At 43.2% G+C, this 24,017-nt stretch overlaps 1 protein-coding gene across 4 annotated transcripts; it reads left to right on the top strand.

The window, feature by feature from the left end:
• Window positions 1-10,903: 10,903 nt before the first annotated feature.
• Window positions 10,904-22,437, top strand: LOC107809210 (pre-mRNA-splicing factor ATP-dependent RNA helicase DEAH10). 4 transcript variants are annotated; one of them, XM_075246567.1, is made up of 5 exons: window positions 10,904-11,307; window positions 12,351-12,418; window positions 13,600-13,727; window positions 21,072-21,139; window positions 22,173-22,437. In XM_075246567.1, the coding sequence occupies exons 2-5, from the start codon at window positions 12,357-12,359 to the stop codon at window positions 22,239-22,241; spliced, it is 327 nt and encodes a 108-aa protein (XP_075102668.1). In that variant the 5' UTR covers window positions 10,904-11,307; window positions 12,351-12,356; the 3' UTR covers window positions 22,242-22,437. The 4 variants fall into 4 exon arrangements, 2 of the variants coding, with proteins under 2 accessions (XP_075102668.1, XP_075102667.1); XR_012706028.1 differs by lacking the exon at window positions 10,904-11,307 and adding an exon at window positions 14,211-20,727 and having other exon boundaries at window positions 11,527-12,418; XM_075246566.1 differs by lacking the exon at window positions 10,904-11,307 and having other exon boundaries at window positions 12,283-12,418.
• Window positions 22,438-24,017: the final 1,580 nt, after the last annotated feature.

Here is a 24,017-nt window from a genome sequence, read left to right as displayed (position 1 = left end):
TTACGAGAGGTGTAGGCTAGTCGGCGCAGCACCCCTTACCTGGCAGCAGTTCTCCGGTCTATACCTGGAGAAGTTCGTGCCTCAGTCCCGTAGAGAGGAGCTACGCAGGCAGTTCGAGCAGCTTCGTCAGGGTGATATGTCTGTGACGTAGTATGAGATGAGATTTTCGGAGTTGGCCAGTCATGCTATCTAGTTGGTTCCCTCAGACAGGGAAAGGATCAGAAGGTTCATAGATGGCCTCACTTTTCAGCTGCGATTGCTAATGACTAGAGAGAGTGTGTCTGGTGCTACTTTCGATGAGGTTGTCGACATTGCTCGTCAGGGCCAGTCGTCGTTCAGTGCACTATCAGCACAGAGTTCTCACCATGCCTCGTCAACTCAGGTTTCCACGGGTAGGTCCTCTGGGCATCAGGAGCAGCAGTTCCGTCAGATAAGGGGTTGTTTCAACTGCGGAGATTTTGGTCACATTCAGAGAGATTGCCCTAGGTTATTGAGTGGGGCTTCACAGCAGAGTACTCGGCCGATGGCACCAGCAGTTCCACCACCCGTCCAGCCAGCTCGAGCTGGGGCTCAGTCAGCTAGGGTTCACCCGAGAGGGGGAGGCCAATCTGGGGTGGCCAGGACCGTTTCTATGCTCTCCCTGCCAGACCAGATGCCATTGATTCGGATGTTGTGATTACAGGTATTGTCTCAGTTTGCCATAGAGATGCCTCTTTATTATTTGACCCTGGTTCCATATATTTATATGTGTCCTCGTATTTCGCTCATTATCTGGTTATGTCCCATGAGTCTCTAGTTGCATCTATTCGTGTATCCACTCCAGTGGGCGATACTATCATTATGGACCGTGTATATCGGTCATGTGTAGTGACTATTGGGTCATTGGAGACTAGATTGGATCTTTTGTTGCTTAGTATGATCGATTTTGACGTGATTTTGGGTATGGATTGGTTGCCTCCATGTCATGCTGTTCTAGATTGTCACGCTAAGATCGTGACGTTGGCGATTCCGGGGTTGCCAAGGGTTAAGTGGAGCGGCTCTATAGACTATGTTCCCAGTAGAGTGATTTCATACTTGAAAGCTCAGCGGATGGTGAGAAGTGTTGTCTATCTTATCTGGCCTTTGTGAGGGATGTTAGTGCAAAGGCCCCAGCTATTGATTCTGTTCTAGTGGTGCGAGATTTCCTGGATGTGTTTCCTGCAGACTTGTCGGGCATGCTGCCCGATAGGGATATTGATTTCGGTATTAATTTGGTGCCGGGCACTTAGCCCATTTCTATTCTACCGTACCGTATGACACCGGCTGAGTTGAAGGAGCAGCTTTGGGAACTCCTTGATAAGGGTTTTACTCGGTCTAGCGTGTCACCTTGGGGTGCACCAGTTCTATTTGTGAAGAAGAAGGATGGTAGTATGAGAATGTGCATTGATTACAGACGGATGAACAAGGTCACAATCAAGAACAAGTATCCTTTGCCACGTATTGATGATTTGTTTGACCAGCTTCAGGGAGCGATGGTGTTCTCCAAGAATGATTTGAGGTCAACGTATCACCAGCTGAAGATTCGGGACTCAGATATTCTTAAGATAATTTTCAGGACCCGATATGGCCATTATGAGTTCCTTGTGATGTCTTTTGGACTGACCAACGCCCCAGCAACGTTCATGCATCTGATGAACAGTGTGTTTCAGCCTTATCTTGACTTGTTCGTTATTGTATTCATTGATGACATCTTGGTGTACTCTCGTAGCCAGGAGGAGCATGCTCAGCATCTGAGGATTGTGTTACAGCGATTGAGGGAGAAGAAGCTTTATTCAAAGTTCTCCAAGTGTGAGTTTTGGCTCAGTTTAGTGGCGTTCTTAGGGCACATGTTGTCCGCTGAGGGTATTCAGGTGAATCCGAAGAAGATAGAAGCGGTGCAGAGTTGGCCCAGACCGTCCTCAGCCACAGAGATTCGGAGCTTTCTTGGGTTGGCGGGCTATTACCGTCATTTTGTGGAGGGTTTATCATCTATTGCATCACCCTTGACTAAATTAACCCAGAAGGGTGCTCCTTTCAGGTAGTCGGATGAGTACGAGGAGAGCTTTCAGAAGCTCAAGACTGCTTTGACCACGGCTCCAGTTCTATTTCTACCATCAGCTTCTAGTTCTTATACAGAGTATTGTGATGCCTCGCGGATCGGTATTGGTTGTGTTCTGATGCAGGATGGTAGAGTGATTGCTTATACTTTGCGCTAGTTAAAGCCCTATGAGAAGAACTATCCTGTCCACGACCTTGAGTTAGCAGGTATTGTTCACGCCTTGAAGATTTGGCGGCACTATTTGTACGGAAGTCCATTGTGATATTTACACTAATCATCGGAGTTTGCAGCATCTGTTCAAACAGAAAGATCTTAACTTGCGTCAGCGGAGGTGGTTGGAGCTTCTTAAGGACTATGATATCACTATTTTGTACCATCCCGGGAAGGCCAATGTATTGGCTGATGCCTTGAGTCACCGGGCAGAGAGTTTGGGGAGCTTATCATATCTTCCAGCAGCAGAGAGGCCATTGGCATTGGATGTTCAGGACTTAGCTAGCCAGTTTGTTAGATTGGATGTTTCTGAGTCATGTCGAGTATTGGCTTGTATGGTCTCTCGGTCTTCTTTTTATGATCATATCAGGGAGCATCAGTATGATGACCCCCATCTGCTTGTCCTTAAGGACACGGTCTAGCATGGTGATGCTAAGGAGGTCACTATTGGAGATGATGGTGCATTGAAGATACAGGGCAGGCTATGTGTGCCCAATGTAGATGGTTTGTGTGAGTTGATTCTCCAGGAGGCTCACAGTTCGCGGTATTCTATTCATCCGGGCACCGCGAAGATGTATCAGGACTTGAGACAGCATTACTGTGGAGGGGAATGAAGAAGGACATAGTGGAGTATGTAGCTCGTGCCTAAATTGCCAGCAGGAGAAGTATGAGCATCAACGACCAGGTGGGTTGCTTCAGAAGTTAGATATTCTGAAGTGGAAATGGGAGCGGATAACTATAGATTTCGTTGTTTGGCTTCCACGGACTCAGCGAAAGTTTGATGCAGTTTGGGTGATTGTGTACTGGCTGACCAAGTCAGCTCATTTCATTCCTGTGATGACTACCTATTCTTCCGAGCAGCTGGCTCGAGTGTATATCTGCGAGATAGTCAAGCTTTATGGCGTACCAGTATCTATTATTTCTGATCGGGGTACGCAGTTTACATCACGGTTCTGGAGAGCCGTACAGCATGAGTTGGATACTCGAGTGGAGTTGAGCATAACATTTCACCCTCAGACGGACGGACAATCCGAGCGCACTATTCAGATATTAGAGGATATGCTTCGTGCGTGTGTGATGTAGTTTGGGGGTTCGTGGGATCAGTTCTTGCCTCTAGCGGAGTTTGCTTGCAACAACAATTACCAGTCGAGCATCCAGATGACACCGTATGAGGCTCTATATGGTAGGCGGTGTAGGTCTCCAGTGGGTTGGTTCGAGCCGGGAGAGGCTAGAATATTGGGTACAGACTTGGTTCAGGATGTTCTAGAGAAGGTTAGGGTGATTCAGGATAGACTACGCACAGCCAATCCAGACAGAAGAGTTATGCGGATCGGAAGGTTCGCGATGTTGCATTCATGGTTGGAGAGCGGGTCTTGCTCCGGGTGTCACCCATGAAGGGTGTTATGAGGTTCGAGAAGAAGGGCAAGCAGAGCCCGAGGTTTATCGGTCCATTTGAGGTATTGCGACGTGTTGGGGAGGTTGCTTATGAGCTTGCCTTGCCTCCCAGTCTAGCAGGAGTTCATCCAGTATTCCATGTTTCTATGCTCCGGAAGTATTATGGTGATCCGTCTCACGTATTGGATTTCAGCTCAGTCTAGTTGGACAAGGATTTATCTTATGTTGAGGAGCCGGTGGCGATCTTAGATACGTAGGTTCGAAAGCTGAGGTTGAAGAATATTGCTTCTGTGAAGGTTCAATGGTGGGGTCAGACGGTCGACGAGGCGACTTGGGAGACCGAGAATGATATGTGCAACTGTTATCCTCATCTTTTCACCACTTTAGGTATGTCTCTATGCTCGTTCGAGGACGAACGATTGTTTTAAGAGGGGGAGGATGTAATGACCTGGCTGGTCGTTTTGAGTGTATTAGCCTTGATCCCCTATTTACTATTTTCCCGTATCTGTTTCTACTTATGTGACTTGCCGGGAGGTCTTATTTTTGGTTTCGGAGTGTTTCGGGATACTTAGTCCCTAAAATGGAAGCTTAAGTCTCAGGATTTTGACCGTAGTCGGAAGTGTGTGAAGACGACTCTGGAATAGAGTTTTGTCGGTTCCATTAGCTCCGTTGGGTGATTTTGGACTCGGGAGCGTGTCCGGACTGTGAATTTGAGGTCTGTAGCTAATTTAGGCTTGAAATGGCGAAAGTCGAATTTTTGGAAAGTTTGACCGGGGGATTGACTTTTTGATATCGGGGTTGGATTCCGATTCCGAAAGTTGGAGTAGGTCCGTAATATTGAATATGACTTATGTGCAAAATTTTAGGTCAATCGGACGTGGTTTGGTAGGTTTCGGCGTCGTTTGTGGAATTTGAAAGTTTAGAAGTTCTTTACGCTTGAATCTGGGTGTAATTGGTGTTTTGATGTTGTTTTGAGTGATTCGAAGGTTCGGCTAAGTTCGCATGGGGTTATATGACTTGTTGGTATGTTTGGTTGAGGTCCTAGGGCCTGGGGGGTGTTTCGGATGCCCATCGGAAGGAAATTTGGACTTAGGCATTGCTGGTTTCTTCTGGTGTTATGGTGTTTAGCACCTGTGGTGGGAGCCCGCAGGTGCGGCCCCGCAGAAGGGAAAAGGAGGACGTAGATACGGGCAAGGCTGGGTTGGACTGGAAGTACATGTGTGAGGTTAGGAGGGCATCTGTGAAACCGCAGATGCGGAAGGGGAGGCGCAGATGAGGAAAAGGCCTGAGTGGGAAGGATCGCAGAAGCGGGCAGGGCCCGCAAGTGCGCACCCACAGGTGTGTCACGACCCAAAACCTAACCCGTCGTGATGATGCCTATCGCGATACTAGGCAAGCCGACCTTTCCAAAACACTTTCAAAATTTAACAGAAATGAATTAAGACATTTAAAATAACCGGAGTTTCTCATAAATACGGGGGTAAAATCCAAATAAAACATAAGTGCGGAAAAATAGCCCGACATCGGGGTGTCACTAAGTCATGAGCATCTAATAACCAATCTCGAAACAGAGTCTACTATAGTGTGTGCCAAATGCCAATACAAGAGAGAAAAGATAATAAAAAAGGAGAAACAAGGACTGCGGACACCGGCAGCTACCTCATAAGTCTCCGATAATCAGCCCCCACACGAACTCGGCGACCGTCAGAACCGTACACACCTGGATCTGCACATGAAGTGCAGGGTGTAGCATGAGTACAACCAACTCAGCAAGTAACAGAATTAAATAAGGAACTGAGAAGCAGTGACGAACTATAATAATACAGATCATTTCAAAAGTTTTCAGTAAAGAGTGAACATGCTTTCAAATATGGTGATATAAGTCAAATCAGTTCGAGACCAAGTAAAACAGATATGAATCTTCCAGAAATTTCACAACAACATCAGATAGCAACTAAGTGCAACAATAAATAAAAGCAAGTACAGCCTCTCAAGGCAGCAGTCACTCAACTCATCTCATCAGCTCATACTCTCGGCTCTCAACCCTCAATACACACTTTCAATAGGTATTTGCGCTCACTGAGGGTGTACAGACTCCGGAGGGGCTCCTTCCAGCACAAGCGCTATATCGATGCGGTGTAAAGCCCGACCCAATCATATAAGTATCCATAAGGCTCGTTGCAGCGTGCAACCCGATCCACAGTCCATAAATAGCCATAAGGCTCGTTATGGCGTGCAACCCGATCCATATACCCTCACATAGTTCACAGCTCGGCACTCAGGCCCTATCTCAGTCACAAACCTCTACAGCCCCTCGGGCTCACAGAATATCATAATAATCAGCCCAAACAGAGAATACAATAAGTATTAACAAGAAATGAGAGGGAACAGAGATATAACACACAAGTAAGACTGTGACTGAGTACAAGACAGCAATTAGCAGTCAATTCAACAAGTATACGACCGTTGCGGGTCCCAATAGTGATATCATATGGCCTAAGCATGGTTTCTAACATGAAAGGCAATCAATTTCTCAAAGACAAAGAAAAATAAGTAATAACAATGGCTATTCGACTTTACAGTCACACGGGACGGACCAAGTCACAATCCCTCGCGGTGCACGCTCACACGCCCGTCACCTAGCATGTGCGTCACCTCCAAACACTCACATCATACCAATCCTCGGGGTTCCATACTCTCAAAACCAGATTTAAGACTGTTACTTACCTCAAACCGCGCAAAATTCTATTCCGCAATGCCTTTGACCCTCGAATCAGTCTCCAAATGCCCCGAATCTAGCCACAAGCAGTACGAGATAATTAATATAGGCTAAAGGAATCAATTCCATAAGAAAAATACGAAGTTACAAGCCAAAATCCGAAATTGGTCAAAAGCCAACCCTGGCCCACATCTCAAAATCCAAAAGTCATAAAACACAAAAGCCCATTCACTCACGAGTCTACCCATACCAAATTTACTCCAATCCGATAAAAAATTCCCATTCAAAACCCCAAAAATCAAACTTAAGAACACTTCATCTTCTTCCCCAATTTTTCACCCCAAATCACAAATTAGATGATAAAATTAAAGATATAATCATGGGTTTTTACCAAAACCAAGTAGGAATCACTTACCCCAATCAACTCCACAAAAATCCTTTCAAGAATCGCCCAATTCCGTGTTCTCTAGCTCAAAATATGCAAAATGGGTTCAAACCCTCGTTTTTGAAATTAATACTGTCTGCCCAGATTTCCTACTTCGCGAACGCGACCGTCCTCTCGCGTCAGCGTAGACCAACTCAGACTGCCTCTCAACTCAACTCTTCGCGAACGCGAAGATTTGCAAACTCAGACCTTCGCGAATGCGTAGAACAAAATACTGGGGGTCCCTAGCTGCCTCACTCCCCTTCGCGAATGCGACGCCACTCACGCATTCGCGATGCACACACTGCCATACCTTCGCGTTCGCGTCCTCTCCTTCGCGGACGCATAGAGAGAAAATCTCACCAACTCGGAAACACTCTTCGCGAACGCGTAAGATGAAACCAGAAAAAATGCAGCAGCAGATATCAACTATCTCACCAAGGCCAAAAATGATCCGCTAAGCATCCGAAACTCACCCGAGGTCCCCTGGACCTCAACCAAATATACCAACCAATCCTAAAACAAACATACCAACCAATCCTAAAACAAACATACCAACCAATCCTAAAACACCATACGAACTTAGTAAAGCCTTGGAATCACTCAAATCAATATCAAAACACCAATTACACCCGGATTCAAGCCTAAAAAACTTCTAAACTTTTAAATTCCACAAACGACGCCGAAACCTACCAAACTACATCCGATTGACCTCAAATTTTGCACACAAGTCATATTCAACATTACGGACCTAATCCAACTTTTGGAATCGGAATCTGACCCCAATATCAAAAAGTCAACCCTCCGGTCAAACTTTTCAAAATTCGACTTTCGCCATTTCAAGTCTAAATTAGCTACAGGCCTCAAATTCACAGTCCGGACATGCTCCTAAGTCCAAAATAACCCAACGGAACTAACGGAACCGACAGAACTCCATTCCGGAGTTGTCTTTACACACTTCCGACTACGGTCAAAATTCTAAGACTTAAGCTTTTATTTTAGGGACTAAGTGTCCCAAAACACTTCAAAATCAAAAACAAGACCTCCCAGCAAGTCACATAAGCAAAAACAGATACGGGGGTATCGGGGCTAATACACTCAAAATGACCGGCCGGGCCGTTACATCTTCCCCTTCTTAAAACAATCGTTCATCCTCGAACGAGCATAGAGACATACATGAAGTAGTGAAAAGATGAGGATAACAGCTGCGCATATCGTGCTCGGTCTCCCAAGTCGCCTGCTCGACCGACTGACCCCTCCACTGAACCTTCACAGAAGCAATACTCTTTGACCTCAACTTTCGAACCTGCCTATCTAAGATCGCCAATGGTTCCTCATCATAAGATAAATCCTTGTCCAACTGGACTGAGCTGAAATCCAACACGTGAGACGGATCGCCGTGATACTTCCAGAGCATAGAAACATGGAATACTGTATGAACTCCTGCTAGACTGGGAGGCAAGGAAAGCTCGTAAGCAACCTCCCCAACACGTCACAATACCTCAAATGGACCAATAAAGCTCGGACTCAGCTTGCCCTTCTTTCCGAACCTCATAACACCCTTCATGGGTGACACCCGGAGCAAGACCCGCTCTCCAACTATGAATGAAACATCGCGAACCTTCTAATTCGCATAACTTTTCTGTCTGGACTAGGTTGTGCGTAGTCTATCCTGAATTACTCTAACCTTCTTCAGAGCATCCTGAACCAAGTCTGTACCCAATAATCTAGCCTCGTCCGACTCGAACCAACCCACTGGAGACCTACACTGCCTACCATACAGAGCCTCATATGGTGCCATCTAGATGCTTGACTGATAACTGTTGTTGTAAACAAACTCCGCTAGAGGCAAGAACTGATCCCACGAACCCCCAAACTCCATCACACACGCACAGAGCATATCCTCTAATATCTAAATAGTGCGCTCGAACTGTCCGTCCGTCTGAGGGTGAAATGCTGTGCTCAACTCTACTCGAGTACCCAACTCATGTTGTACGGCCCTCCAGAACCGTGATGTAAACTGCATACCCCGATCAGAGATGATAGATACCGGTACGCCATGAAGCCTGACGATCTCGCCGATATATACTTGAGCCAGCTATTCGGAAGAATAGGTAGTCATCACAAGAATGAAATGAGCTGACTTGGTTAGTCGGCCCACAATCACCCAAACTGCATCAAACTTCTGCTAAGTCCGAGGAAGCCCAATAACGAAATCCATAGTGATTCGCTCCCATTTTCACTCCGGAATCTCTAACTTCTGAAGCAACCCACCTGGTCGTTGATGCTCATACTTCACCTGCTGGCAATTTAGGCACCGAGCTACATACTCCACTATGTCCTTCTTCATTCTCCTCTACCAGTAATGCTATCTCAAGTCCTGATACATCTTCTCGGTAACCAGATGAATAGAATACCGCGAACTGTGAGTCTCCTGAAGAATCAACTCACACAAACCATCTACATTGGGCACACATAGCCTGCCCTGCATCCTCAATGCACCTTCATCCCCAATAGTGACCTCCTTAGCGTCACCGTGCTGGACCGTGTCCTTAAGGATAAGCAGATGGGGGTCCTCATACTGACGCTCCATGATACGATCATAAAGAGAAGACCGAGAGACCACACAAGCCAATACTCGACTCGGCTCAGAAACATCCAATCTAACAAACTGACTAGCTAAGGCCTGAACATCCAATGCCAATGTCCTCTCTGCTGCTGGAAGTTATGCTAAGCTCCCCAAACTCTCCGCTCGGCGACTCAAGGCATCGGCCACTATATTGGCCTTTTTGGGATGGTACAAAATGATGATATTATAGTCCTTAAGAAGCTCCAACCACCTCCGCTGACGTAAGTTAAGATCCTTATGTTTGAACAGATGCTGCAGACTCCGATGATCAGTGTAAATCTCATAATGGACCCGTACAAATAGTGCCGCCAAATCTTCAAGACATGAACAATAGCTGCTAACCCAAGGTCATGGACATGATAGTTCTTCTCATGGGTCTTCAACTGGCGCGAAGCATAAGCAATCACTCTACCCTCCTGCATCAGAACACATCCAATACCTATCCGCGAGGCATCACAATACACTGTGTAAAAACCAGAAACTGATGGTAGGACTAGAACTGGAGTCATGGTCAAAGCAGTCTTGAGCTTCTGAAAGCTTTCCTCACACTCCTCCGACCACCTGAAAGGAGCACCCTTTTGGGTCAATTTGGTCAAGGGCGATGCAATAGATGAGAAACCCTCCACAAAACGACGGTAATAGCCCGCCAACCCAAGAAAGCTCCGAATCTCCGTGGCTGAGGACGGTCTGGGCTAACTCTACACCGCTTCTGTCTTCTTCGGATCCAGCTGAATACCCTCACTGGACATCACGTGCCCCAAGAACGCCACTGAACTGAGCCAAAACTCACACTTGGAGAACTTTGCATAAAGCTTCTCCTCCCTCAATCGCGGTAACACAATCCTCAGATGCTGGGCATGCTTCTCCTGGCTACGAGAGTACACCAGGATATCATCAGTGAATACAATGATGAACGAGTCCAAATACGGCCGAACACACTGTTCATCAGATGCAGGAACGCTGCTGGGACGTTGGTTAGCCCAAAAGACATCACAAGGAACTCATAATGGCCATATCGGGTCCTGAAAGCTGTCTTAAGAATATCTGAGCCCCGAAACTTCAGCTGATAATACCCTGACCTCAAATCAATTTTGGAAAACACCATCGCTCCCTAAAGCTGGTCAAACAAATCATCAATACGCGGCAAAGGATACTTGTTCTTGATTGTGACCTTGTTCAACTGTCTGTAATCAATGCACATTCTCATAGTACCATCCTTCTTCTTCACAAATAGAACTGGTGCACCCCAAAGTGACACGCTAGGCCGAATAAACCCCTTATCAAGGAGTTCCTAAGCTGCTCCTTCAACTCCTACAAAATAGGCTTTTAGCGGCAATTATATAATAGCAATAACATACTTGCCACTAATTTATTATGTAAAGGCCAATGTTACCGGCAATTGATTATTTGCCGAGAATAAATACTTTTTCCCGGCAATTGACTTATAATGGGCCACCAAACCTTATGCCTTTTACTGAACTCTTAATAAGTCCAAGAGCGGGACATTTTTTTACACTCCCTCCAAATTGTTTTTCATTTCCCTCCTTAGTATTCATAGTTAATTAGTCATTCTTTTATTCCTTTTTCATCCAGGACATAGAGGAATGAACAATGAATCTCCACTGAAACCCTAGCGCCCAAAATTCATCTCTATATTTCCTGTACGATCGATTAGTCTGATATTTCATGTTCTTCCTCTTTTGATTACTACTCGACAATGTCAACAGTGTCGTTGACAGATGCAAAAATAGGTACTGCGCTTCTTCTTCGTCGTCAACACTCGTCCGAGTATAGGAACCGCTAAGAAGCTATTTTTCTGAAATTTAAGAAGCCAAGAGGCCTATGAGCAGAAGGTCTGTATTTATCTCTATTTGTTTTTTTAATTGTTTAATCTCTTTGTTTTATGTATTCTAATAAATTGTAAATATCTGTTAGAGATTGTTTTCAAACAATATTCTACATCAGGTGCTTTATGGATTATTATTGATTTTCTGGAGAATTTATTTTTATTTGATTTTATAGTCATTTTCTTTAGGTTGTTGAACTCTTTACCTCAATAGAATGAAATTTAATCTATACATACGGTAGATCTGAAAAGAATAAACAAATCTTGAGAAGTTATAGCTAAAAGAAGTATTAAGAATGAAAACTTTAAATTAGTGATAGTAAAGAACTATAGCTATGTAGTTGCTCTGAATAGTTTTAGTTTTTTGATTGTTTCTAACTAAATATGGAGATAAAGGAAAATAGTGCAGATAAATAAATAATTCTTTTTAAATACCAAACAAATTACTCTAGCCATGTGAATCGCACAACATGTTTTAATTTTCTCTAGTGATGACTTATCTGTTTAAATTACTCTTATCAAACGAGGGGTTATTGGATAGTCATATGAATGCTTCATATTGAGGGATAAAGAGGCGGAAAGTCGGATAGTTTCATATGAATGCTTCATATTGGGGGATAAAGAGGTTGAAAGTTAAAAATATGCCATATTTTTATTTATGGGTTGTCAATAGGTGAGGTGATGTCTGGTAAGAATTTTCATCCTAACTTTCCAATTTATGTGCCCTGCATTACATGTGTCGCATACAATTGATGAAATATTTAAGTAAAATTTCCAATTTGAATGTATTACCTAAAGCAATTCTTATGAGGAAATGTTGCTCATCCATGGTGTTGCTGCTGCAGTTGTCGGATAAGTTTTTGCTATTGATGACAACATAGTTCATCTTTAAATGGGACATAGCTTTCACATCTTTTAATGACTTAGCTGCTGCTACCCTGTTATTTTGCCAGCTTCTTAGGGAACCTTTTACATCTTCAGACATCACCAAATGCACACCAAAAGTATTCAAGAAGAGTGCCTAATATGTTATATTTATTTTTAATGTAGAAAAAGATGGATTCCACAGAGCTATTCACAGGAGAAACATCTGCTACAAATCCAAAAGCCCCTTCTATGTAAGTTTTTCTGTAAAATTATGATATTTTATTGTTCTATTATAAAAGCATTATTTTAGAAGGCTCATTTTGGTGTTTAGGTGGAATTCCATTGTGTATTTATATTTTCTTCTGAGACCATTCATTATTATATGGGACTTGAAAGAAATTAAAAATGACTGGGACTACATCTCATATTGTCTCATTATAATATAAGATTATAAGTTGGCAACACCGTAAAGTTTGAGGAAGCCATCTTTCTGCCACAAGTATAAGATTATAAGTTGGCTACACAGTAACTCCCTTGCCACCATTGTCTACCATATTTTTAAGAAAACCCATTTTTAAAACTTCTTTTAAGATTTAGATACCATTGAAAATTCTAATTGTGAACGACCTACGAGACAGAGCAGTCATGAGCCATACAGTGACATTACATGACTACATTCAATAGCACAATAGGAATTATTTGGCCTTGAATCAATTATCTGAATATTCTACTTAAGTATGTGTTGCTTACAAGTAACAAGTTGCCTCAGTGTGGCATCTGATCCATTGCAGCTGCAATAGTTTGGTCTGCTTTTAGGCATAGAAAGTCCATGAACTTGTGTAGATTGGTATTTAACATATAGTTGCTTTGCAGCTGTGATAACTTATCTTTCCACTTCCCGGATTGTTGGTCTGATGGTGTTGTGCATTAGGCAGTTACTTAATATATTGAAAGTCTCTACGGACTCATTTGTTTAATCTGTCTTTGAAGAGATGCAGTTCATGAGTTTCATCAAAGCAATAGATTTTCTGCAGTTCTCACCTTTTAATTCTATCTATATATGTAACCTAATTTTACAGTGTTTGAATTCATACAACCATTAGCTTGAATTGAGTTTTGTCAACTTTGTTTTGCTTTGTGTATTTTTGACAAATAAAATATCCAGTCCCATATCATCTCTCATATTGATGTTCTTGTTATTTTGTTATTCCATTTTTTCATTTCTTAATTTCTTTCTAATACATGTCATTACATGAGGGGCTCAAGAATTCAACAGTGTCATTAACGTTCAGCCCAAAATAGCGTACAAAGTTTCGACCTCACCATTAACAAGTGTTTTGGGAGCAAATCTTGAGACATGCCTTCAATGGCCTGCTAATAATGTTTCAAGAAACAGTCATCACCATCACCCTAACCGAGATTTTTTTGCCAGGAAGCAAAAGATTGAGCAACAGAGAAAAAATTTACCAATTGCTGCAGTTGAAAGGAGACTAGTGGAGGAGGTGCGAAACAATGACACTCTGATAATTGTTGGAGAAACTGGAAGTGGAAAGACAACTCGTAAGTACTTTGCTACACGTCCTCTTGGTCTGAGTGACATGCATTTGAAGCAGAATCATTTGCTTTGCACTACTTTAAATGATACTTCAACGAAGGTGGTCATTTATGATGTTTCATAGTGTTGTTCCAACCTTTTTGTGTACACGTGTTTGAGCATCTTTCTTCTTTCTCCGTGTATTTGTGCTTTGGGTTATGTGTGTTTTATCAGTCTTTACTGAGGTGTATAAGGTATCTTTCTGTATGTTTGTGTAAGTCAAGCATTATAGAACTGGTGAAATCTTGAAGATCGATGACATTTGATTCATTGATCTAAGAAAGTTTCAGTTAGATCCAAGTAACCCTCAATAACTTGGTCTAGCCATAACCTGAGGAACTCTTGTGGTGGCTAGTGAAAGTTTGTGGTTTAGTCATAACTGATAATGGTAATGAACTTATATGCATTGGCCTGTGAATTCTGAGATTATTCTTGGTTGTCCCCTGCAGTATGATGTAGTTGCTCCTGACACGGTCTCGATCATTTCACTATTATGGAAGTTTCTCTTCCCAACATTGCATAAGCGTTGTGTGTTCTCTTTTACTATATGGAAGAATTGACTTATCTAATAATAATTTTATGCAAGCTCTAACTAGCTCGGAATTGAGACATAGCCAAATTATAACCGGAGAACCGTGGTTTGGGACATAGTTATTTTATAATTTCAGGTCATATAGTCTGATGTTCGATAATTTAGCGGGTGGAAGATTTCAATATGACGAAGAGTTGCAGAAATTATTTGAAGATTGTTATTCGTTAAGATTAGTTATATAATGACATTAGCTATTTAGTTTAAATAATTTAAGTTTATTTTTTTAAGTTACTATGATATTTAATATTTTGGAAGTACTTCCTTTTGTTTGTTAAGATTTAACGAGATATATTATGGTTTGATGAATTAATATTGGTATGTTTTGTTATTTGTATTATTTTTTGATCGAATGTAGTAGTTATTATTAGTGGTGGCTAAACTTACTGTTGTAGCTCGTGACTTTTAGTGCCAATTTAATAGGATATACTCGCTATAAAATGGACGATAAAAGGGCAAATTAAGACGTTTATACATGAATATTGTAGTCATTAAATTGCTATTAAAATGACTTTTAGCGGCAATTTAGTTGAATTTACTAGCCATTAAAATGGACGCTAAAAGGGCATAATCATACGTTTTTAGAAGAGATATTGTTGCCACTCTAATTGCCACAAAACAACTACCGCTAAAGGTATGGACTTTTAGCGATAATTGTTTTAACTTTAGCGGCCATAAAAATGGACATTGAAGGAGCATTATTAGCCATTTTTAGAGTGGGTTTAGCATCCATCATAATTGCCGCAAATATTTGCCGTTAAAGTAAATGTGTTTTAGCGGCAATAAGTCATACCCTTTACCAGCTTTTGTAAGAAATTTCGCTAAAGGCTTTACCGACCCCGGCTTCAGCGGCTAAACACTAGTTTTTTTGTAGTAGTGCTCCTTCAACTCCGGGTGACATACGATATGGTGGAATAGAAATGGGCTGAGTGCCCGGCACCAAATCAATATCGAAATCAATATCCCTATTGGGCGGCATGCCCGGCAGGTCTGCAGGAAACACATCCGGGAAATCTCGCACCACTGGAACAAAATCAATAGCTGGGGCCTTTGCACTAACATCCCTCACAAAGGCCAGATAAGATAGACAGCCCTTCTCAACCATCCGTTGAGCTTTCAACTATGAAATCACTCTAGTGGGAACATAGAGCCGCTCCACTCAACCCTTGGCAGCCCCGGCATCGCCAACTTCATGATCTTAGCGTGACAATCTAGAACATCATGACATGGAGACAACCAATTCATTCCCAAAATCACGTCAAAATCGATCATACTAAGCAACAAGAGATCCACTCTAGTCTCCAGACTCCCAATAGTCACCACACATGACCGATATACACGGTCCACAATGATCGTATCGCCCACTGGAGTGGATACACGAACAGATGCAACTAGAGACTCACAGGGCATATCCAGATAATGAGCAAAATACGAGGACACATATGAATAAGTGGAACCGGGGTCAAATAATACGGAGGCATCTCTATGGCAAACTGAGACAATACTTGTAATCACAGCATCCGAAGCAATGACATTTGGTCTGACAGGGAGGGCAGAGAAACGGGCCTGGCCACCCCCTGATCTGCCCCCCCTCTCGGGCGACCCCTAGCTGACTGGGCTCCACCCCGAGCTGGCTGAGCGGGTGGTGAAGAAACTGGTGCTGATGTCACAGACGGGCTCCTCTGCTGAGTCGGACCTCCCGTAAGGCGGGGACAATGTCTCCTGATGTGGTCAAACTCTCCACACTCATAACAACTCCCCGGTGCAGGTGCTGGGGACTGAAGGGAGCCCCGAGCACCGGGATGACTGGTAGAAGGACTTGACATAGACGAGCCTTGACCCGATGGAGCACGGGACGAACTCTGAGCTGGGAGGGCACTGAGAGATGAATGGCCCTGCTGATAACTGTGTGAACCATGGCCAGATGCTATACCACGGTGGAATGGGTGAGCCGTCTGAGCATGTATGAAAGGACGACCCCTATCGTGGTGGAACTGCCCCCAGAAGGAACACCGCTAAATCCACCCTGTCCACGAGGCCTCTTGGCCTCCCTCTCAACCCTTTCCTGATTGTGAACCATCTAAATTTGACGAGCAACTTCGACAACCTCATCAAAAGTAGCACCAGACACACTCTCTCTAGTCATAAGCAATCGCAGCTAAAAAATGATGCCATCTATAAACCTCCTGATCCTCTCCCTGTCTATGGGAACCAACCAGATAGCATGACGGGCCAACTTCAAGAATCGCATCTCATACTGCGTCACAGACATATCACCCTGACGAAGCTGCTCGAACTGCCTGCGCAACTCCTCTCTGCGGGAATGTGGCACGAACTTCTCCAGGAATAGACCGGAGAACTACTGCCAGGTAAGTGGTGCTGCACTGACCGGCCTACGCCTCTCGTAAGCCTCCCACCAACGGAAGGCAGCCCCAGAGAACTGAAAAGTAGTGAACGAGACCCCACTGACCTCTAGAATACCTGCTGTACGGAGTATCCTCTGACACCTGTCCAAGAAACCCTGTGCATCCTCTCCCTCGGTACCACTAAAAGATGGAGGCTGGAGTCTCTCAAACCTCTCCAATCTACGCTGCTCATCCTCAGGCATAGCAGGAACCACATAGTCCTGAGCAACTACAACCGGCTGGGCTGGTGGTGCCCTCGGTGTCTGAAATCCCTGTACCACCTGCTCTGGTGTGCGGGCAGCGAGAGTCTGAGCACCTCCCCCAGCCTGAGAAGTGGCTGCTGCGGCCGGAACAGAGACCGCCTGAGCAGACTGGTACACGCGGTCAGAATCTGAGCTAAGGCCTCCTCAAGGCAGGGAATCCCAATTGGCACAGGTGGTGCCTGAGCTGGTGCATAAACAACTGGAATCTGGTCCTGATCTGGGGCAACTTGTGGATCTGCAGGTACCGTCCCAGTTGCTGTGCGGGCTGCACCTCTACCCCTACCGCGACCTCGGCCTCTCGCGGCCCTGGCTGGTGGTACTGGTGGCTGTCCATCCTGCCCAGTAGTACGAGTCCTCACCATCTGGAAGCACATGTGCGAGGTTAAGGCTGGGTTGGACTGGAAGCGCAGGTGCGAGGTTAAGGCTGGGTTGGACTGGAAGCGCAGGTGCGAGGTCAGGAGCGCATCTGCGAAACCGCAGATGCGGAAGGGAGGCGCAGATGCGGAAAAGGCTTGAGTGGGAAGGATCGCAAAAGCGGGCAGGGCCCGCAGGTGCGCACCCGCAGGTGTGTCACGACCCAAAATCTAACACATTGTGATGGTGTCTATCGCGATACTAGGCAAGCCGACCTTTCCAAAACACTTTCAAAATTTAACAGAAATGAACTAAGACATTTAAAATAATAGGAGTTTCTCATAAATACGGGGGTAAAACCCAAATAAAACATAAGTGCGGAAAAATAGCCGACATCGGGGTGTCACTAAGTCATGAGCATCTAATAACCAATTTAGAAACAGAGTCTACTACAGTCTGTGCCAAATGCCAATACAAGAGAGAATATAATAAGAAAGGAGAAACAAGGACTGCGGACGCTGACAGTTACCTCGTAAGTCTCCGATAATCAGCCCGCGCACGAACTCAGCGACCGTCAGAACCATACACACCTGGATATGCACATGAAGTGCAGGGTGTAGCATGAGTACAACCAACTCAGCAAGTAACATAATTAAATAAGGAACTGAGAAGCAGTGACGAACTATAATAATACAGATCATTTCAAAAGTTTTCAGCAAAGAGTGAACATGCTTTCAAATTCGGTGGTATAAGTCAAATCAGTTTGAGCTCAAGTAAAACAGATATGAATCTTCCAGAAATTTCACACAACATCGGATAACAACTAAGTGCAACAATAAATAAAAGCAAGTACAACCTCTCAAGGCAGCAGTCACTCAACTCATCTCATCAGCTCATACTCTCGGCTCTCAGCCCACAATACACACTCTCAATAGGTACCTGCGCTCACTGGGTTGTACAGATTCTGGAGGTTCTCCTTTCAGCCCAAGCGCTATATCGCTGCAGCGTACAACCCGACCCAATCATATAAGTAGCGATAAGGCTCATTGCGACGTGCAACCCGATCCACAGTCCATAAATAGCCATAAGGCTCGTTGCGGCGTGCAACTCGATCCATATACCCTCACATAGTTCACAGCTCGTCACTCAGACCCTATCTCAGTCACTAACCTCTCCAGCCCCTCGGGCTCAAAGAATATCATAATAATCAGCCCAAACAGAGAATACAACAAGTATCAACAAGAAATGAGAGGGAACAGAGATATAACACACAAGTAGGACTGTGACCGAATACAAGACATCAATTAGCAGTCAATTCAAAAAGTATACGACCGCTGCGGGTCCTAACAATGATATCATATGGCCTAAGCATGGTTTCTAACATGAAAGACAGTCAATTTCCCAAAGACAAGGAAAAATAAGTAATAACAATGGCTATTCGACTTTACAATCACATAGGACGGACCAAGTCACAATCTCTCGCGGTGCACGCTCACACGCCCGTCACTTAGCATGTGCGTCATCTCTAAACACTCACATCATACCAATCCTCGGGGTTCCATACCCTCAAAACCAGATTTAAGACTGTAACTTACCTCAAACCGCGTAAAATTCTACTCCGTAATGCCTTTGCCTCTCGAATTAGTCTCCAAATTCCCCGAATCTAGCCACAAGCAGTACAAGATAATTAATATAGGCTAAAGGAATCAATTCCACAAGAAAAATACGAAGTTGCAAGCCAAAATCTGAAATTGGTCAAAAGTCGGCCCCGGACCCACGTCTCGAAATCCGATAAAAGTCATAAAACCCAAAAGCTCATTCACTCACGAGTCTAACCATACCAAATTTACTCCAATCCGATAACAAAATCCCATTCAAAACCCCAAAAATCTAACTCAAGAACACTTCATCTTCTTCCCCAATTTTCACCCCAAATCTCAAATTAAATGATAAAATTAAAGATATAATCATGGGTTTTAACCAAAACCAAGTAGGAATCACTTACCCCAATCAACTCCACAAAAATCCCTTCAAGAATTGCCCAATTCCGTGTTCTCTAGCTCAAAATATGCAAATTGGGTTTAAACCCTCGTTTTTGAAATTAATACAGTCTACCCAGATTTCCTTCTTCGCGAACGCGACCATCATCTCGCGTTTGCGTAGACCAACTCAGATTGCCTCTCAACTCAACTCTTCGCGAACGCGAAGCTTTGCAAACTCAGACCTTCGCGAACTCATCCCTCACCTCACGAACGCGTAGAACAAAAGACTGGGGGTCCCCCTTCGCGAACGCGACGCCACTCACGCGTTCGCGATGCACATACTGCCATACCTTCGCGTTCGCGTCCTCTCCTTCGCGGACGCATAGAGCAAAAATCTCACCAACTCAGAAACACTCTTCGCGAACGTGAGGCAACTTTCGCGAACGCATAAGAGAAAACCAGAAAAATGCAGCAGCAGATATCAGCTATCTCACCAAGGCCAAAAATGATCCGCTAAGCATCCAAAACTCACCCAAGGTCTCCGGGATCTCAACCAAACATACCAACCAATCCTAAAACATCATACAAACTTAGTCGAGCCTTCGAATCACTCAAATCAATATCAAAACACCAATGACACCCGGATTCAAGCCTAAAGAACTTCTAAACTTTCAAATTCCACAAACGACGCCGAAACCTACCAAACCACGTCCGATTGATCTCAAATTTTGCACATAAGTCATATTCAATATTAGGACCTAATCCCACTTTCGGAATTGGAATTCGACCCCGATATCAAAAAGTCAACCATCTAGTTAAACTTCCTAAAATTCGACTTTCGCCTTTTCAATCCTAAATTAGCTACAGACCTCAAATTCATAGTCCGGACACGCTACCAAGTCCAAAATCACCCAACGGAGCTAACAGAACTGACAGAACTCCATTGCGGAGTCGTCTTCACACACTTCCGACTATAGTCAAAATCCCGAGACTTAAGCTTCCGTTTTAGGGACTAAGTGTCCCAAAACACTTCGAAATCAAAAACAAGACCTCCCATCAAGTTATTTAAGCAAAAACAGATATGGAAAAAATAGTAAATAGGGGATCGGGGCTAATACACTCAAAACGACCGGGCGGGTCGTTACAAGGTACGAATATATGACCGTAGATGCGGAATCTGGGAGTTTAAGTGGGCTCCGCACTTGCGATGGAATTTCTGCAGGTGCGGCGTCGCAGATGCGATAGAAGGTCCGCAAGTACGGTTTTGCTGGGCAGAACCTATAAATAGAAGATTTCGAGATTTTTCACCATTTTCACATTTTGGAACTCGGATTTTGGAGGATTTTGAGGAGGATTTTGAAGTGTTTGCTGAGGTAAGTTCCTTGTGTCTATTAATCTTCAATAATGATGTTTACCCACTGATTTTATACCTAGTTGGTGAGTTTTTGAGGTGAGATTTGGGAGATTAGGGCTTGGGAATTGGAGAGTGAAATTTGGGGTTTTGGAGGGGCAAATGGTGTCGGATTTTGATAAATTTGGTATGGTTGGACTCGTGAGTAGATGGGCTTTCGGGTTTTGTGACTTTTGTCGGGTTTCGATTCGTGGGCCCGTGGGACCGGGTTGAGCCTATTTCGGATTTTGACTTATAATTTCGTGTTTTGCTTGTGGAATTGATTCCTTTAGCCTACATTAATTATATCGTACTGCTTGTGGCTAGATTCGGGGCGTTTGGAGATTGATTCGAGGGGCAAAGACATTGCAGGGTTGGATTTTGCGCGGTGTGAGGTAAGTAACAGTTTTAAATCTGGTCCTGAGGGTATGAAACCCCGAATTTTGGTATGATGTGACTATTTTGGAGGTGACAAGCGTGTGGGCATGCACAGTGGGAGATTGTGACTTGGTCCGTCCCGTGAGACTGTAAAGTCGATTAGACTATTGCTAATTACCTGTTCCCTCTGTGTTATAGAGATTTGACTGCAAATCATGTTAGAAATCATTCTTAGGCTATGTGATAGTACGGTTGAGACCCGCAGAGGGCGCGTACCTTTGAATTATTTGCTAATTGCGGTCTTGTGCTTAGTCATAATTATACTTGTACATCATATCTCAGTCTTTTCTTGATTCCTGTTGATACACTGTTATTTTGTTTGGGCTGATCTTTATGATTTCTGAGGGCCGTGAGACTAGAGAGGTACATGACTGAGTGAGGCCGAGGGCTTGGTTGTGAGGTATAGATACCGTAGCACGTGAGTTGTCCGTACAAATCATGATGTTTATACTTAGCACGTGCGTTGTCTGTGCGGACTCTGATATGATATTGTAGCATGTGAGCTGTCCGTGCGGATCTTGATATGATACGATAGCACGTGAGTTGTCCGTGCAGCACGTGAGTTATCCGTGCGGATTATAGCGCTTGGGTTGTAGGAGCCCCTCCGGAGTCTGCACACCCCCAGTGAGCGCATGTACCTATTGAGTGTGAGTATTGAGGGCTGAGAGCCGAGTGATTGAGCTATTGTGACGAGTTGAGTGTCTGTTACCCTGAGAGGCTGTACTTGTTTTTCATTTGTTGATACACTTAGTTGCTATCTGTCATGGTTGTGGAATTTCTGAAAGATTCTATATCCGAATTACCTGCACTGTAATTGTATAAACTGATTTGAATTGAACTGCCGGATTTGAAAGCATATCTATTCTTTGCTGGAATTACTGAAAATGAACTGTATTTGTATAGCTCGTCGCTACCTTCTCAGTTCCTTATTTATTTCTGTTACTTGTTGAGTTGGTTATACTCATGCTACACCCCGCACTTTATGTGCAGATCCAGGTGTGTTTGATCACGAAGGTCGTTGAGTTCGTGCGCGATCTAGTACCGAAGACTACGAGGTAGCTACCGACGTTCGCATACCTTGTCTCTTCTTCTATATTTCTTTCTTTCTTTCTGTATTGATACTTAGACACTGTTTGTATTAGACTGGATATCTAGATGCTCATGACTCAGTGACACCTCGATGTCGGGCTATTTTTTCCCGCACTTTTGCTTTGGATTTTACCTTGTTTTTATGAAAGACTCCGGTTATTTTAAATATATTAATTCATTTCTGTTAAATGTTGAAAGTGTTTTGGAGATGTCGGCTTGTCCATTATCACGATAGGCGCCACTACAACGGGTTAGGTTTTGGGTCGTGACATTTCTATAGCAATACGAATAATGGATAATGTGGAACAATGGCGTCTTTTATAGGAATGACTGATTTTTTTTTTTTTTTTTTTTTTTTTACATGGATTCATGCAATAAATCTGAATCACATACCAACTGGAAAAGAATAACTAAACGAAGCATATTGTTGTCTGAAAAAGGTGACTACTGTATGAAACATATTGTTGTCGAAGAAGATGTGGGCGCAAACTGTTGTCCAAGAAGGAGTAGGCTACTAAGAAGAAGTAGGCGGTGAGGAGAGTATAATTTATGGAATACCATAAGCAGATTTTATGGAATACAAAGTTTTGCTCCTCGCTATCTTTAGTTTATGGAATACCATAAGTATATTAATCATTTGTAGACTACAAAAAGAAAAGAAATTAAACATATTTGTAGAAAAATACAAGTAGCTGTCTACCAAGAAAAAGTAGTCGACAAGGAGTAGAGTCCAAAATGAAGGAGTTCGAAGAAGAATAAAGAATTTGACTCAAAAGCGACTTCATACGATCGACTTTTTAGGCCCAGTGTAGGTGTAGTTTGAATGGAAAAGAAATCTAATCTTAGAAGATTTACAATCATATCCTTAAATTATATAAATATTGAAGGTTATAAAAGTCGATCAATATTTTAGGGATATTTTTGTCGTTCAACATTTAGCATAAATTATTCGTGCTTTTATAATAATATAGATATAGATATAGATATAGATAGATATAGATAGATATAGATAGATATAGTCGCTCATCCAACCAATTAAATTACAAATAGTTTGTGGATGTATAATATATATATATAATCAATATATGATATGTGTATAATAGTGTAGAATCAATATATAATCTAGTACACTGTCTGGATTTGACCGGCTATTTGTGTAATCCTTTACCTTTTGGTTAATTGTTGATTTTCTTAGGTGCCTTTTGGGAATATCTTTAATACGATTTAGTGGGAGAGACTAGATGAAAAGACCAAAACAATACATCATATTTGGCTTTACAATCAAAGTCATACATATTCTTTCACATGGAGCACTATTAGTACTCCATGTAAATGTACTATTAGTGCTCCATGTGAAAGAATATGTATGACTTTGAATCTAAAGTCAAAGATCATGTATGGTTTTGGGCTTTTCCTCGAGAGACTCCAATAAAGGTTCTGTACGTAGGATTTACCAAATAGTAGTTTAAACAAAGAAGCACTTTAGTGTTAAATAAAAAATGTTAAGTTTCTAACAAAAGTTTTATAGTTTAGTTTGATAGGGATGGTATATTTTATGCCTAAAAGCAATTTGTCACTACTCATTACAATTTTATACGGTAAGACCATCTCTAATCTTGCTCCAATTTTTATGCCAAATGCTATTTTGGGGTAAGTGGAAGCAAAGAAGGCGGCGTACCTGAAGTTAGTAGGGAGCATAGGTGAGGAGGAGAGGCGAGTGTGCATGGATAGATATAAGGCAGCTAG

This window comes from Nicotiana tabacum, chromosome 23 (genome assembly GCF_000715075.1).
Source record: "Nicotiana tabacum cultivar K326 chromosome 23, ASM71507v2, whole genome shotgun sequence".
Lineage (NCBI taxonomy): Eukaryota > Viridiplantae > Streptophyta > Magnoliopsida > Solanales > Solanaceae > Nicotiana > Nicotiana tabacum.
This window is presented reverse-complemented; position numbering and strand designations above follow the sequence as displayed.